This window comes from Solea solea, chromosome 17 (genome assembly GCF_958295425.1).
Source record: "Solea solea chromosome 17, fSolSol10.1, whole genome shotgun sequence".
NCBI classification, from domain to species: domain Eukaryota; kingdom Metazoa; phylum Chordata; class Actinopteri; order Pleuronectiformes; family Soleidae; genus Solea; species Solea solea.
Genome location: NC_081150.1, coordinates 23,490,438 through 23,504,317, shown reverse-complemented (window position 1 = coordinate 23,504,317; position 13,880 = coordinate 23,490,438). Strand labels below are relative to the sequence as shown.

Below are 13,880 nucleotides of genomic sequence, written 5' to 3'. Positions count from 1 at the left end.
TGGTGAGATCAATGTGGACGAGTTGAGCATCAAAAGTTATCAAAAGCTTTTTAAAATATTGTATGGCGTACGAGATAGGGGGCGCCAAAGTTGGAGATAATAATAATTTTTCACAACAGACAATGAAACTCTTATAACTTCGCGATGGAAGGTCTGATCCCAACCAAACTTGCTATAGTTGATGATGGTTAGTTGCTGAAGACGACTATGTTGCTGAAACGGTACATTTTGAAAACAGCGCCTCCTGGTGGTGCTAGAAAATTCTAAAAAAAGAAACTGTTACAACTTTGCCAATCCTGGTCCGATCTGAACCAAACTTGGAAGGATTGATGACAGTCCGGCCCTGGACACGTCTATATGAAAATATTCATTTTCAAATACAGCGCCCCCTGGTGACAGCAGACAGAATTACATTTATAGTTTTTGATGCTGCTCCAACAGGGATTGTTGTATCCACTTGAAACTTAGTATGTGGGACCCCAGACCCTTCCTCAACATGTCCGTAAAAGGTCACCTCCCTACAGGAAGTGGAACGCCCGAAACAGGAAGTAAAGTCTTACATTGTCCGATTGACACGAAACTAGATATGTGAGTTACCGGACCTTCCCTGAACATGTTTACGGAGACGCCGTTGACCGAACAGGAAGTCGGCCATTTTAAACAGGAAGTGCCCTCTAACTTTGCCGTACGTTGTCTGATCTGCACAAAACTTTATATGTGACACCAGGGACCTGTCCTGAGCATGTCCTTAAAAGGTCACCTCTCTACAGGAAGTGGAACACCCGAAACAGGAAGTAAAGTCTTACATTGTCCGATTGACACAAAACTAGATATGTGAGTTACGGGACCTTCCCTGAACATGTTTACGGAGACGAACAGGAAGTTGGCGATTTTAAACAGGAAGTGCCCTCTAACTTTGCCGTACGTTGTCCGATCTGCACAAAACCTTATATGTGACACCAGGGACCTGTCCTGAGCATGTCCATAAAAGGTCACCTCCCTACAGGAAGTGGAACACCCGAAACAGGAAGTAAAGTCTTACATTGTCCGATTGACACGAAACTAGATATGTGAGTTACGGGACCGTCCCTGAACATGTTTCCAGAGACAAACAGGAAGTTGGCCACTTTAAACAGGAAGTGCCCTCTAACTTTGCCGTACGTTGTCCGATTTGCACGAAAGCTTATATTTGACACCAGGGACCTGTCCTGAGCATGTCTGCAAAAGATGACCTCCCAACAGGAAGTGGAATGCCTGAAACAGGAAGTAAACTCTAAGATTGTCCGATCTGAACAAAACTTGATATGTAAGACAAGGGAACTTCCCTGAACTCGTTAACGGACGCGCATTTGACCGAACAGGAAGTCAGCCATTTTAAACAGGAAGTGCCCTATAACTTTGCCATACGTTGCCCGATCCCCCCGAAATTTGGATCGACATGCGCGGGGACGCCGCTGAAAATAACTAGTACTGAAAATAACTAGTACTGAAAATAACTAGTACCGCGCGCGGTGAATGAACGGGTGAGAGCGCGAGGCACGCGGGGAGCCGTGGCACACGGCGACCCGCGTGGGTCGGCTCGAACCCGTTCAGAACCGCGCGCGGTACTAGTTATTTTATTATTAATGTGTCTACAGTGACAAACATGAATTTTCTGTGACAAACAATACTGATACACCACGTACGTTTGAACATATGTGGATAACATCAGAGAGGACACTGAAGACGAAACTGATCCTGTGAGCGAACACACACACTACAAACCTGTGTGCGTGTGTGTGTGTGTGTGTGTGTGAGAGAGAGAGACTCACTTATTTACTTTGAGCAAATTACGGAAATTAATTTTCCACAGATGAATATTTTCTTTATGTAACACAGTGATGTAAACACAGCTGCTGACATGAACACATGAACACACGTCAGTCTATAATGTTTTAAACTCAAAATAAAGTTACAGACTCATTTGTTGTAAGAAAACGGGACTTGAACGTTGAGTAGAACATTTTCTTTATCCCATTTTAATCCACACGATAACGAAATAACCGCTGCGCCTTTCATCGGAAGAGAAAGGCGCAGCATCCACAACACAATCAGTGGCAGTAATGAATGGTTACATGGAGTAACTCCGTGAACTCTGTCTGCTTATTTTGTGCGTAATGTGTGTAGATGATAACGTGTGACACTTATAGATTGTTTAAATAATCTGTAAATTCAGCTCACATGGATCAGTCATGTCTAAACATACATGGTACACCAGAAAAAAACATGCACAGGATCAACTATCAATGCACAGCCAGTTTTTTAAGCATCAATATTAATATGAGAGCAGTCGCTGTGACCCTGACATTTAGTTCCTTTGTGTTTATCACTAATTCCAAAAAACAACGACCAAAATAATCTATTTTTACAGATTTATACATCATAAATTGACGAGTTGATCGTGCACTTTCCTTCTTTTTCTTTTATTTCCCTCTTTCTTTGCTGCCACAGTTGTCCTTTTTCTTCAGGACGAAGGCGTTTAGAGTCATTTGTATATTCATTGGTGGGTGGGCGTGGTGTGTTCCTCATTCATCTCTGCTCAGTTTCACCTTTGATGGGATGTATAAAGAAAAGGTGCGCAGGACTTGGCGTACGCACAGTTTTATAAATCTGAGATTTTCTTTGCGTACGTACTTTATAAATTTTGTGCGTACGCCGTCTTTTAGTATGAAAGTATCCTTGTATACATGAGGCTCCTGGTCCTGACAGTCTGGATGCTGCTCTGTGGACCTGCAGGACTTCACTCTGTCACTGATCATCTGAGGTTAAACTTCACATGTTCTGTTCCAGTTGCTGGAGGAGAACATCATCTGCTTTGTGAAGAACGAGCTGAAGAAGATCCACAAGGTTCTGGATACAGATCACACAGAAGTCTCAGAGAGTCAGAGGGAGGATGAGGAGCAGAGGAGCAGCAGAGAGGCCTTTCTGAAGATCACAGTGGACTTCTTAAGGAGGATGAAGCAGGAGAAGCTAGCTGACAGTAAGAGGACTTTTAATGTGAAAGGAAGAACATCTTATTTTCTCAATGATCCACTCACTGATTTATTTTCTTGTGTTCTGTCAGAAATCAGAGCTCCAGCTTGTCGACGTGAACTCAAATCAAACCTGAAGAAGAAGTTCCAGTGTTTGTTTGAGGGCGTGGCTAAAGCAGGAAACTCCACCCTTCTGAATGAGATCTTCACAGAGCTCTACATCACAGAGGGAGGGACTGGAGAGGTCAATGAAGAACATGAGGTCAGACAGATTGAAAGAGCTTCCTGGAAACCAGACAGACCAGAAACATCCATCAGACAAGAAGACATCTTTAAAGCCTCAGCTGGAAGAGACGGACCAATCAGAAGAGTGATGACAAAGGGCGTGGCTGGCATTGGGAAAACAGTGTTAACACAGAAGTTCACTCTGGACTGGGCTGAAGACAAAAGCAACCAGGACGTACAGTTCATGTTTCCCTTCACCTTCAGAGAGCTGAATGTGCTGAAAGAGAAGAAGTTCAGTTTGGTGGAACTCATCCATCACTTCTTCACTGAAACCAAAGAAGCAGGAATCTGCAGGTTTGAAGACTTTAAGGTGGTCTTCATCTTTGATGGTCTGGACGAGTGTCGACTTCCTCTGGACTTCCACAACACTGAGATCCTGACTGACGTCACAGCGTCCACCTCAGTGGACGTGCTGCTGACAAACCTCCTCAGGGGGAAACTGCTTCCCTCTGCTCGCCTCTGGATAACCACACGACCTGCAGCAGCCAATCAGATCCCTCCTGACTGTGTGGACATGGTGACAGAGGTCAGAGGGTTCACAGACCCACAGAAGGAGGACTACTTCAGGAAGAGGTTCAGAGATGAGGAGAAGGCCAGGAGGATCATCTCCCATATCCAGACATCACAAAGCCTCCACATCATGTGCCACATCCCAGTCTTCTGCTGGATCACTGCAACAGTTCTGGAGAACATGTTGAAAACCAGAGATGGAGGAGAACTGCCCAAGACCCTGACTGAGATGTACATCCACTTTCTGGTGGTTCAGTCCAAAGTGAAGAAGGTCAAATATGATGGAGGAGCTGAGACAGATCCACACTGGAGTCCAGAGAACAGGAAGATGATTGAGTCTCTGGGGAAACTGGCTTTTGAGCAGCTGCAGAAAGGAAACCTGATCTTCTATGAATCAGACCTGACAGAGTGTGGCATCGATATCACAGCAGCTTCAGTTTACTCAGGAGTCTTCACTCAGATCTTTAAAGAGGAGAGAGGCCTGTACCAGGACAAGGTCTTCTGCTTTGTCCATCTGAGTGTTCAGGAGTTTCTGGCTGCTCTTCATGTTCATCTGACCTTCATCACCTCTGGAACAAATCTGTTGTCAGAACCAACAACGAGCCAGTTGACCAGACCGTTTAGAAAAAAACCTAAACTGAATCATCTGCACCAGAGTGCTGTGGACGAGGCCTTACTGAGTCCAAATGGACACCTGGACTTGTCCCTCCGCTTCCTCCTGGGTCTTTCACTGGAGACCAATCAGAAGCTCTTGAGAGGTCTACTGACACAAACAGGAAGTGGTTCACAGACCAATCAGGAAACAGTTGAGTACATCAAGAAGAAGCTCAGTGAGAATCTGTCAGCAGAGAGAAGCATCAACCTGTTCCACTGTCTGAATGAACTGAACCATCATTCTCTTGTGGAGGAGATCCAAGAGTCCCTCACATCAGGACGCCTGTCCACAAAGACACTGTCTCCAGCTCAGTGGTCAGCTCTGGTCTTCATCTTACTGTCACCAGGAAAAGATCTGGAAGAGTTTGACCTGAAGAAATACTCTGCTTCAGAGGAGGCTCTTCTGAAGCTGCTGCTGGTGGTCAAAGCCTCCAACAAAGCTCTGTACGTGGATCAGTATATAAATATTAATAAGACATATTCTAAAGAGCACAAGACAAACATGTTTAACCTTTTGTTCATCACTGTTTTCTACCTCAGACTGAGTGGCTGTAAACTCTCAGAGAGAAGCTGTGAAGCTCTGTCCTCAGTCCTCAGCTCTGTGTCCTCTAGTCTGAGACACGTGGACCTGAGTAACAATGACCTGCAGGATCCAGGAGTGAAGCTGCTGTGTGATGGACTGAAGAGTCCTCACTGTTCTCTGGAGACTCTCAGGTCAGGACTCTGACTCACACTCTTTGCTTCTTTAGGTTCTTGTTGATGAAGATGTTTTTTCTGAATCACTGAGTTCATCATATCTTCTTAACTCCAGTCTGTCCGGTTGTCTGGTCTCAGAGGAAGGATGTTCTTCTCTGACCTCAGCTCTGAACTCCAACCCCTCCCATCTGAGAGAACTGGACCTGAGTAACAATGACCTGCAGGATCCAGGAGTGAAGCTGCTGTGTGATGGACTGAAGAGTCCTCACTGTTCTCTGGAGACTCTCAGGTTGGTGCTCAGATGATTTATATGGACAATTCTACTCTGATTATTATTATTATTATTTTATTTTTTATAATTAATTTTTTATTGACATTCAGAAACAGACATTCACATCCGGCAAAACATACATGCATACATCTCACATCTGTTGTCTGCTCTAAATGCCTAGACAAAAAAAACAAACAATGAAAAAAGGAAAAACACACATTAGCAACTATGTACAAGTTAGATTTCCACAGTTCCTCCAGCAGACAGGGGAATTATCATCATAGTGAGACTTCTGAGAAGGTGTAATAAAGTACCTAATCAAGCTTTTCCATCCAAATTCCCTCCACTTCTGTGAGCTGGTACATCTCCATTGATACCTCCAAATTGTTGTCCATTCTTCCTCAGATATATTTATCCCTCCTTCCTTCTCCCATTTTATTTGAATATATGAAGTAGAGTGAGATTTCAAATTAGACAGACCCTTATATAAGCATGACACAGTTTTATTAATAGCTTTTGTAAATAATTGAATTAGACATGTGTATCTTTGTTAGATTTTTCATCTTTGTATTGACGTAATGCCGTAACTGCAGGTATCTATAAAAGTCTTGTTTTTCTAAAACATGTGTCCTTTTAAGCGTTTCAAAACTGAGGAACTTTCCATCTTTCATTACTCTACATAAGACTGTTATACCGTTAGCTATCCAGTCCTTAAATCTAGAATCCAATTTATTAGGTCTAAAATTCGAATCATAAGCACACCATTTAAGAGCCAAAATATCATTTTCAAGTTTATGTTCTTTTATAATAATTTTCCATACTTTAAGGGTCCACGCCACCCATGGATTATCAATGTTATTTATGTGGGTTTGCAAGTTATTATCAGCTAAAATTGCCTGTATGGGGATGGAGGGCATTTTTTCCTCAATGCTTTTCCATTGAGCTGTATATGACGGGTTGCACCAGCATACCACTGCTCTCATCTGTGCTGCAAAATAATAATATCTAAAATAAGGCAAGCCCCATCCTCCCTTTTGTTTAACCAGCTGTAAGGTTTTGAGGCGAACTGCTATATACCTGGATAGCAGTTTGTCCCACTCGTTAAATTGGTTTTGGTTAATCTCTATTGGCAATGTTTGAAATAAATATAAAAGTCTTGGCAATATAATCATTTTAATAGAGTCAATTCTTGAACTAAGGCTAAAGAAGGGAATTAAGTTCCATCTTGCTATATCATCCTTTATTTTTTTATGTATGGGTGAATAGTTATATTCCGATAATTTTGTAAGATATTTTGGTAGGTTGATGCCTAAATATTTAAAGGACTCTGTTTGCCATGTCAAGGGGTAGCTACTTTTGATTTCTCTTGGTGGGCAGTAGTTATATGAGAGTATTTGGGTTTTACTCATGTTGATTTTGTACCCAGATAATTGGCCATATTGTTCAAATGCTTGCATCAATTTAGGCAGAGAGTAAGTTGGTTGTGCAAGGTATATCAAAATGTCGTCTGCATAACAGGCCAATTTATATTATATTTAAATATTTATATTTAATAATGATACCCTTAATATCTTCTGTTTGTCTGATGTACTGAGCTAGTGGTTCCAAATATAATGCGAAGAGTAGTGGTGACCATGCACAGCCCTGTCTGGTGCCCCTTTCTAGGGTAAAACTATTTGACAAATATCCATTGACCTTGACCCTGGCGGTAGGTTTGTCATATAGTGCCTGTATGGTTTTAATAATTGTATCGTGGAAGCCAATTCTATGCAACACTCTGTAGAGAAAAATCCAGTTAACCGAATCAAAGGCCTTTTCAGCATCTACGCTCATCACAATTGCTTCAGTTTGATTTCTTTGTATATGATCCATAATATGTAGTGTCTTTGGTATATTGTCTTGTGTTTGGCGTTGGTGTATGAAACCTGTCTGATCATTATGTATCAGTGTCGGCAGGAATTCTTCTAATCGTTTGGCCATAACAGAAGTAAATCATTTATAGTCCACATTAAGAACAGAGATTGGCCTAAAAGAGCCACACTCCACTTTATCCTTGCCTTCTTTTGGTATGGCTGAAATGATTGCCTCCTTCCAGCTGGGTGGCGTTTGCGCATTTTTTAAAGCCCAATTCAGAGTAGGACGTAAAACAGGTATTAGTTCTTTTTAAAATTCCTTGTACCACTCTGCCGTGTAGCCATCAGATCCTGGTGATTTGCTTAATTTAAGTCTACCAATTGCAACTTTTAATTCTTCTTCAGTTATATTCGCAGTCATCATTTTATTTTGATTTTCATCGAGAGTGGGTAAATCTAGGGAATTCAGGAAGCTGTCAATTTGGGCCACACTCCCACCTGGGACTTCAGAATATAAGGTTTTGTAAAACACTTCAAAAGCTTCCTGAATTTCATTTGGTTTATTTTTTATCGCTTTTGTCCTTGGATCCCTAATTTTATGAATTGTATTTTCGGCGATCCTTTTTTTCAATTTCCATGCCAATACTTTCATAGATTTGGAGCCACTTTCGTAGTGTTTCTGTTTCAGAAACATTAAATCTTTCTCGATTTCTTGTGTGGCCAAATTATTAATTTCATTCCTGGTGTGTCTAATTTCTCTCAATGTATTCTGTGCCAAATCTAATTTCTGTTTTCCTTCTAGTACCTTTAGCTTGTTTTTGAAATCCTCTAACTTTTTATACCTATTTTTTTTCTTAAATGACGATATTGCTATAATTTTCCCTCTCAGAACAGCCTTCAGAGTATCCCATAACATGGGAGGGGAAACCTCTCCAGTATCATTGAATTCTAAGAAGAGACAAATTTCTGATTTAATTTGTGCCTTAAAAGACAGATCATTCAACAGACTGGAATTCAATTTCCATGTATTATTTTTTGATCGCAGGCCAAAATCAGCGGATAAGTATACTGGTGCATGGTCACTTAGATCTATTGTCCCGATTCCACAAGTATGTATTTTATCTTTATCCTTCCCAAATGTTATGAAATAATCTATTCTTGTATAGAGAGAGTGAGGAGCAGAGTAGTAAGTTTAATCCCTTCTGTTAGGGAAAAAATCTCACCATATATCAATCAAGCCCACCTCCTCAAATAGTGTGTTTACTTTCTTATAGAAGGACTTCCTATCCTGGGTTTTTCCACAAGATGAGTCCAACTTTGGCTGCAGATGTATATTTAGATCCCCTCCACAGATCAAGAGGCCTTCTGTTTCAGTTACCATGATATTGGTTATTTTTTGGAAGAAACTAATGTCACTCCCTGGGGGTGCATAGACATTCACTAAGGTAATTGGATTCCCATCTATCTTACCCCTTACTTAAAATAAACGTGCCCTCTTTATCACCCATTTCGAATACTTTTTCAAAATGTAGCTTGTTTGAAATGAGAATAGCAACTCCTCTTCTCTGCCCTGATTTGTATGAAGAAAAAAACAGATTTATAAAGCCCCTTTTCTTTAGCTTTATATGCTCCTTGTCTGTCAAATGGGTCTCTTGTAAATAAACCACATGGGCTTGTTCTGTTCTCACTTTAGATAGGATTTTACTACGTTTAACTGGATTCAACAGCCCATTGACATTAAACGAAATGAATTTTCATTAGTCACTAGCCATACTTATTTACTTGTAAGTGTACCAACAAACTTAACAAGATGAAAACTGAAAGATCTGCTCCCTGAACAAATAACAACATCAAAGATAAGCAAGAAATAGAAAAAAGGATAAACAAAAAGAGTGATCCCAAGGCTGGGGTCTCTAAGAAAAAACCCTGGCCTGAGCTAGATAAAATATCTAGCTGTGAGGGAAAGCCTCTCCCACCTGTGGGCTGAGGGCCCCCACCATGGCGCTCTAAAAAAGAAAAGAAAAGGTCTCTGTTCATTCCACAGAAAATGTGTCCTTATACAGCAACCCTCGCCTGTATATATTCTCATCATGTGGTGAATATAGCACGTTCTGTTTAGCTTTCCAACTCTTCAAAAATCAGTCAAAGCTTATACTTCTTCTGGAGAGGATGGGGACTGCCTTCTGAAAGCTCGCAGTTTCTCCTTGATACCCTTCTCTCGCTCCTCACCTGTCCCTGATTAGTTTTTTTAATTACATATGTGAATAGATTTTCTTGAACTCCTCCTCAGAATGAGTGGCTGTAACCTCTCAGAGAGAAGCTGTGAAGCTCTGTCCTCAGTCCTCAGCTCTGTGTCCTCTCGTCTGAGACACGTGGACCTGAGTAACAACGACCTGCAGGATCCAGGAGTGAAGCTGCTGTGTGATGGACTGAAGAGTCCTCACTGTTCTCTGGAGACTCTCAGGTCAGAACTCTGACTCAGACTCTTTGCTTCTTTAGGTTCTTGTTGATGAAGATGTTTTTTCTGAATCACTGAGTTCATCATATCTTCTTAACTCCAGTCTGTCAGGTTGTCTGGTCTCAGAGGAAGGATGTTCTTCTCTGACCTCAGCTCTGAACTCAAACCCCTCCCGTCTGAGAGAACTGGACCTGAGTAACAACGACCTGCAGGATCCAGGAGTGAAGCTGCTGTGTGATGGACTGAAGAGTCCTCACTGTTCTCTGGAGACTCTCAGGTCAGAACTCTGACTCAGACTCTTTGCTTCTTTAGGTTCTTGTTGATGAAGATGTTTTTTCTGAATCACTGAGTTCATCATATCTTCTTAACTCCAGGCTGTCAGGTTGTCTGGTCTTAGAGGAAGGATGTTCTTCTCTGACCTCAGCTCTGAACTCCAACCCCTCCCATCTGAGAGAACTGGACCTGAGCTACAATCATCCAGGAGACTCAGGAGAGAAGCTGCTGTCTGCTGGACTGAAGAGTCCTCACTGGAGACTGGACACTCTCAGGTATTCTCCTCTTCCTCCTCCTCCTTCCTCTTCATGTTCATCAGCAGTATTCAAACTTGTCAGCAGGTTGAGGTTGAAGATGTCCTGTTATTATGTTTTCCTCTGTCAGTGAGTATAACCAAACATTAGTGACACTTTTTAAACACCTCGTGAGAACGAGTGAATGTCACGTAGTTCAGCCTGAGAAACGACCAGAACCATGAACTGGACAGATCATCTGCACAGAGTAGCAGCATCATGTGAGAAGTCCTGGTACTGGGTACAGAACAGTCCTGGTCCACTTCAAACAGTCTACGGTCAAACTAAAGTAAAGATGTCTTTATTCTGTGGTGTTTGTAGTGAGTTGTGTACGAGATGTTCGTCATCTAACAGCTACAATCAAGTTGTTCTTCATTCTTCATTCAACGGTGAAAACACACAAGTTCTGGAAGCAGCAGTAACAGCGACGAGCCTCCGCAGCAGCAGCTGCATAAGTAGCCATGTGTTTCCTCTGTGACGCGCAGCTGAAAAAAAACACGAAAGCACTGGAAACTAGGTCTCGATTCAAGCAAGCGATCAAACAACCGTAATTCAAATACAAAGTTTATGGTTTTTAGACCCACAATACTGCGATTTGATACACTGTAAAAAATACAAATGAAATCCCTCTATTTCATCTATTTTCTTTGTTTACTTGGTTTGTGCTGGGCCAACTTGTTGCTGGTTTACTCGTGGTGGGTTTCAAATGTATAAACAGAAGTTGTCTTCTGTGTTGTCCACGTGGTGGCGCTGTTGAGTAAATGCATAGCCTCCTGAAACTGTGGTCTCTGGTTCGGCAGACACCGGCCGTTTCTCAATATCCATACTTGTGCGTACTTGTGCGTACTTGCGTACTCCGGTACTGTTCAAGTGCTGTTCCAATTCTCAAGTAAGCGAACAGCGAGGACCCGGAAGTATTCTCGCTCCGCCCATTTTTACCAGGTATGCATCGGAGGTGACTTGAGCGTACTTGGGATGGCCATGTATCCCAGAATACTGAAGTATATGAACTAAGAAGAACACATTAACACGAGGGTCTCTGGGACACATGACAAGTCAGACCATACGTTTTACAATAGGCATCCTGTATAGGACAGGAAACTTGAGGGTCTGTTTTGAATATGGTTAGTTAGGAAATATAGATGTCTCTTGTTTGACTAAATGGTGATATTGTCCAATTTAAAGATCATGGGACAGTATGATATATCCGGACCCAACTTGTTTTTCAAGTTGTTGCATTATGGAAACAGGAGAAAGGCGGGGGTCCAAACATGTGATGCCTGCAAATAAGAATGCTAGAAAATCTATATAAGGTTAGTTTTGCTTTTCTGAGGCAGAATTGTTCGGAGATTCGGCAAGAACACATTCTCCCGAGCTGCTGCAGAGCTTGGTTCTGACGCCTGACTTGTGACTAATAAAATCCCTTTGTTCGGTACAAGTCCTGTGTCAGTGGGGTCTTTTCCTGCATCATCAACTCATCACCTATCGTTCATAAGAAGAAGGAAGCCTGACAAAAACGACATTACATTTGGGCGGAGCATAGCAGCAGATAATAGAAATATAAATCTGAAATAAATATTTTTCTTTGTCCCGGAACAAAGTTTTAACATCATTTGAGGCGAGAAATGAGTCATTTAGAAATCAAACATGTGGTTTGTGTATGAAGATATGACGTATTTATAGTTTGGCAGCGACGTTTGTCGGAGGTGATAAGCTCCGCCTCTGCGGACGCTCGGCGCTCACTGTGCCCGGCACAGAGCAGCGTGACCTCGGCCTGTCCTGATGAAATGATCCGCTGGCTCAGACGTCGCTGTCATTAGATGCTCGGTGTGATCCATAGATTTGTTGTTGACGTGTTATTTTGTTTTTAATGGAAACGTTTTGACCTGACAGTTTAAAAGTTTGTATATTGTTAATGTTTTTTTTTATTTTAACTTTGAATGTTAGATTTATATTAAAGTCGCACGGTCATTGTATCTGTATTTAAATATAATATGTAAATATTAGATATGTAGAGTAGTATATATTTGTACAAGTCATATATGTATATATATATATATATATATATATATATATATATATACTACTCTACAATGCTGTAATATATCTATTTTCCACATTGTATTATTTGTATTGTATATTTTAATAGAAATAAATTAATAAATGAAGTTAAATATTTAAAATGTAAAAATAATAACAACATATATATGCATTTATTAAAAGTATTTCATATGTTCATTTATCAACACCGTAGGTGGCGCTAATGAGGCTGCAGCACTGCAGCACTACAGCAGAACTACAGCAGAACAATACATACATACTTGCATAGTTGAGTATTGAGAAACAACCACATACTTGTGTACTCCCGTACTTGGCAAGTATATACTCCCAGCGTACTTCTCAAGTATATACTTCCCAAGTAAGCAAGTACATACTTGCTTACTTGAGTATTGAGAAACAGCCACCGTCTTCTCTTTGAAACACACCTGTCCTTGTAGTTCATCATTGTGTCCACCAGAGTGCGTCATTAAGACAACAGTTTGGACTCATGTTGGACAGAAACTCATTCAGACTGTTTCTTCCTCCAGGATGGACCATGCTGGAGAGCAGTGGTTAAAACCTGGTCTCAGGAAGTGTAAGTATGGATTTACAGGAAATAACAACATATCAGCTGATCATCAATAAACTGCAGCTGTGTCTCGTTGTCTTCATCAGATTCATGTGAACTGGAACTGGACACAAACACAATGAACAGAAAACTCAAACTGTCTGACGACAACAGGAAAGTGACCGGTGTGAGAGAAGATCAGTCGTATCCTGATCATCCAGACAGATTTGAGTTCTGGCCTCAGCTGCTGTGTAGACCTGGTCTGACTGGTCGCTGTTACTGGGAGGTCGAGTGGAGAGGAAGAGTTTATATATCACTGAGTTACAGAGGAATCAAGAGGAAAGGCCACAGTTTTGACTGTGTGTTTGGACGTAATGATCAGTCCTGGAGTCTGATCTGCTCTGATGCTCATGGTTACTCTGTCCTTCACTGTAGGAAACAAACACCCATCATGTCCTCTGTCTCTCACAGAGTATCAGTGTATGTGGACTGTCCTGCTGGGACTCTGTCCTTCTACAGCGTCTCCTCTGACTCACTGATCCACCTCCACACCTTCAGGACCACATTCACTGAACCGGTTTATCCTGGGTTCTGGGTCTGTCCTGGTTCCTCAGTGTCTCTGTGTCCTCTGTAGGACATGAAGAGACAGCAGCTTCAGTGGTGGACGAGGTCAAAGCTCGTCTCAGTCATTCTTTGTTGAAACCATCAATAAAAAAAGACTTAAAAAATCAACATGTCTGTCATTAACTGAGCCGCCGTCCTGCGCTGTGAGCGCCCCCTGCTGCTGAGAACCAGCCTGAAACACACAGGTTCACACACACTGAGATAAAAATAACAAAAAGTGAATGTTTGAAAGTGAAATTAAAAGATACAGAAAGTAAAATCAATTACAAATGAATAAATGCTTTATATAAAATAAAAAGAAAGAAGTCAAAATAATATAAAATAAAATTCAAGGTTTTCAATCC

The 13,880-nt window shown here is 41.5% G+C and overlaps 1 protein-coding gene across 1 annotated transcript; it reads left to right on the top strand.

Moving 5' to 3' along the window:
• The first annotated feature begins 3,192 nt into the window (after window positions 1–3,192).
• LOC131443319 (protein NLRC3-like) lies at window positions 3,193–13,609 on the top strand. Its single transcript, XM_058612842.1, has 4 exons — window positions 3,193–4,569; window positions 5,008–5,174; window positions 5,272–5,437; window positions 12,986–13,609. Exons 1-4 carry the CDS (start codon window positions 3,385–3,387, stop codon window positions 13,544–13,546), a joined length of 2,079 nt encoding a protein of 692 aa, XP_058468825.1. The 5' UTR covers window positions 3,193–3,384; the 3' UTR covers window positions 13,547–13,609.
• Window positions 13,610–13,880: the final 271 nt, after the last annotated feature.

Excerpts from the sequence above, each read along its gene's own strand:
- LOC131443319 (XM_058612842.1), top strand. The coding sequence starts at position 3,385 with ATGACAAAGGGCGTGGCTGGCATTGGGAAAACAGTGTTAACACAGAAG. Across the intron at positions 4,570-5,007 it reads AGAAGCTCTTGAGAGGTCTA|GGCTGTAAACTCTCAGAGAG; the intron begins CTGACACAAACA and ends CTCAGACTGAGT. Across the intron at positions 5,175-5,271 it reads TGTTCTCTGGAGACTCTCAG|TCTGTCCGGTTGTCTGGTCT; the intron begins GTCAGGACTCTG and ends TCTTAACTCCAG.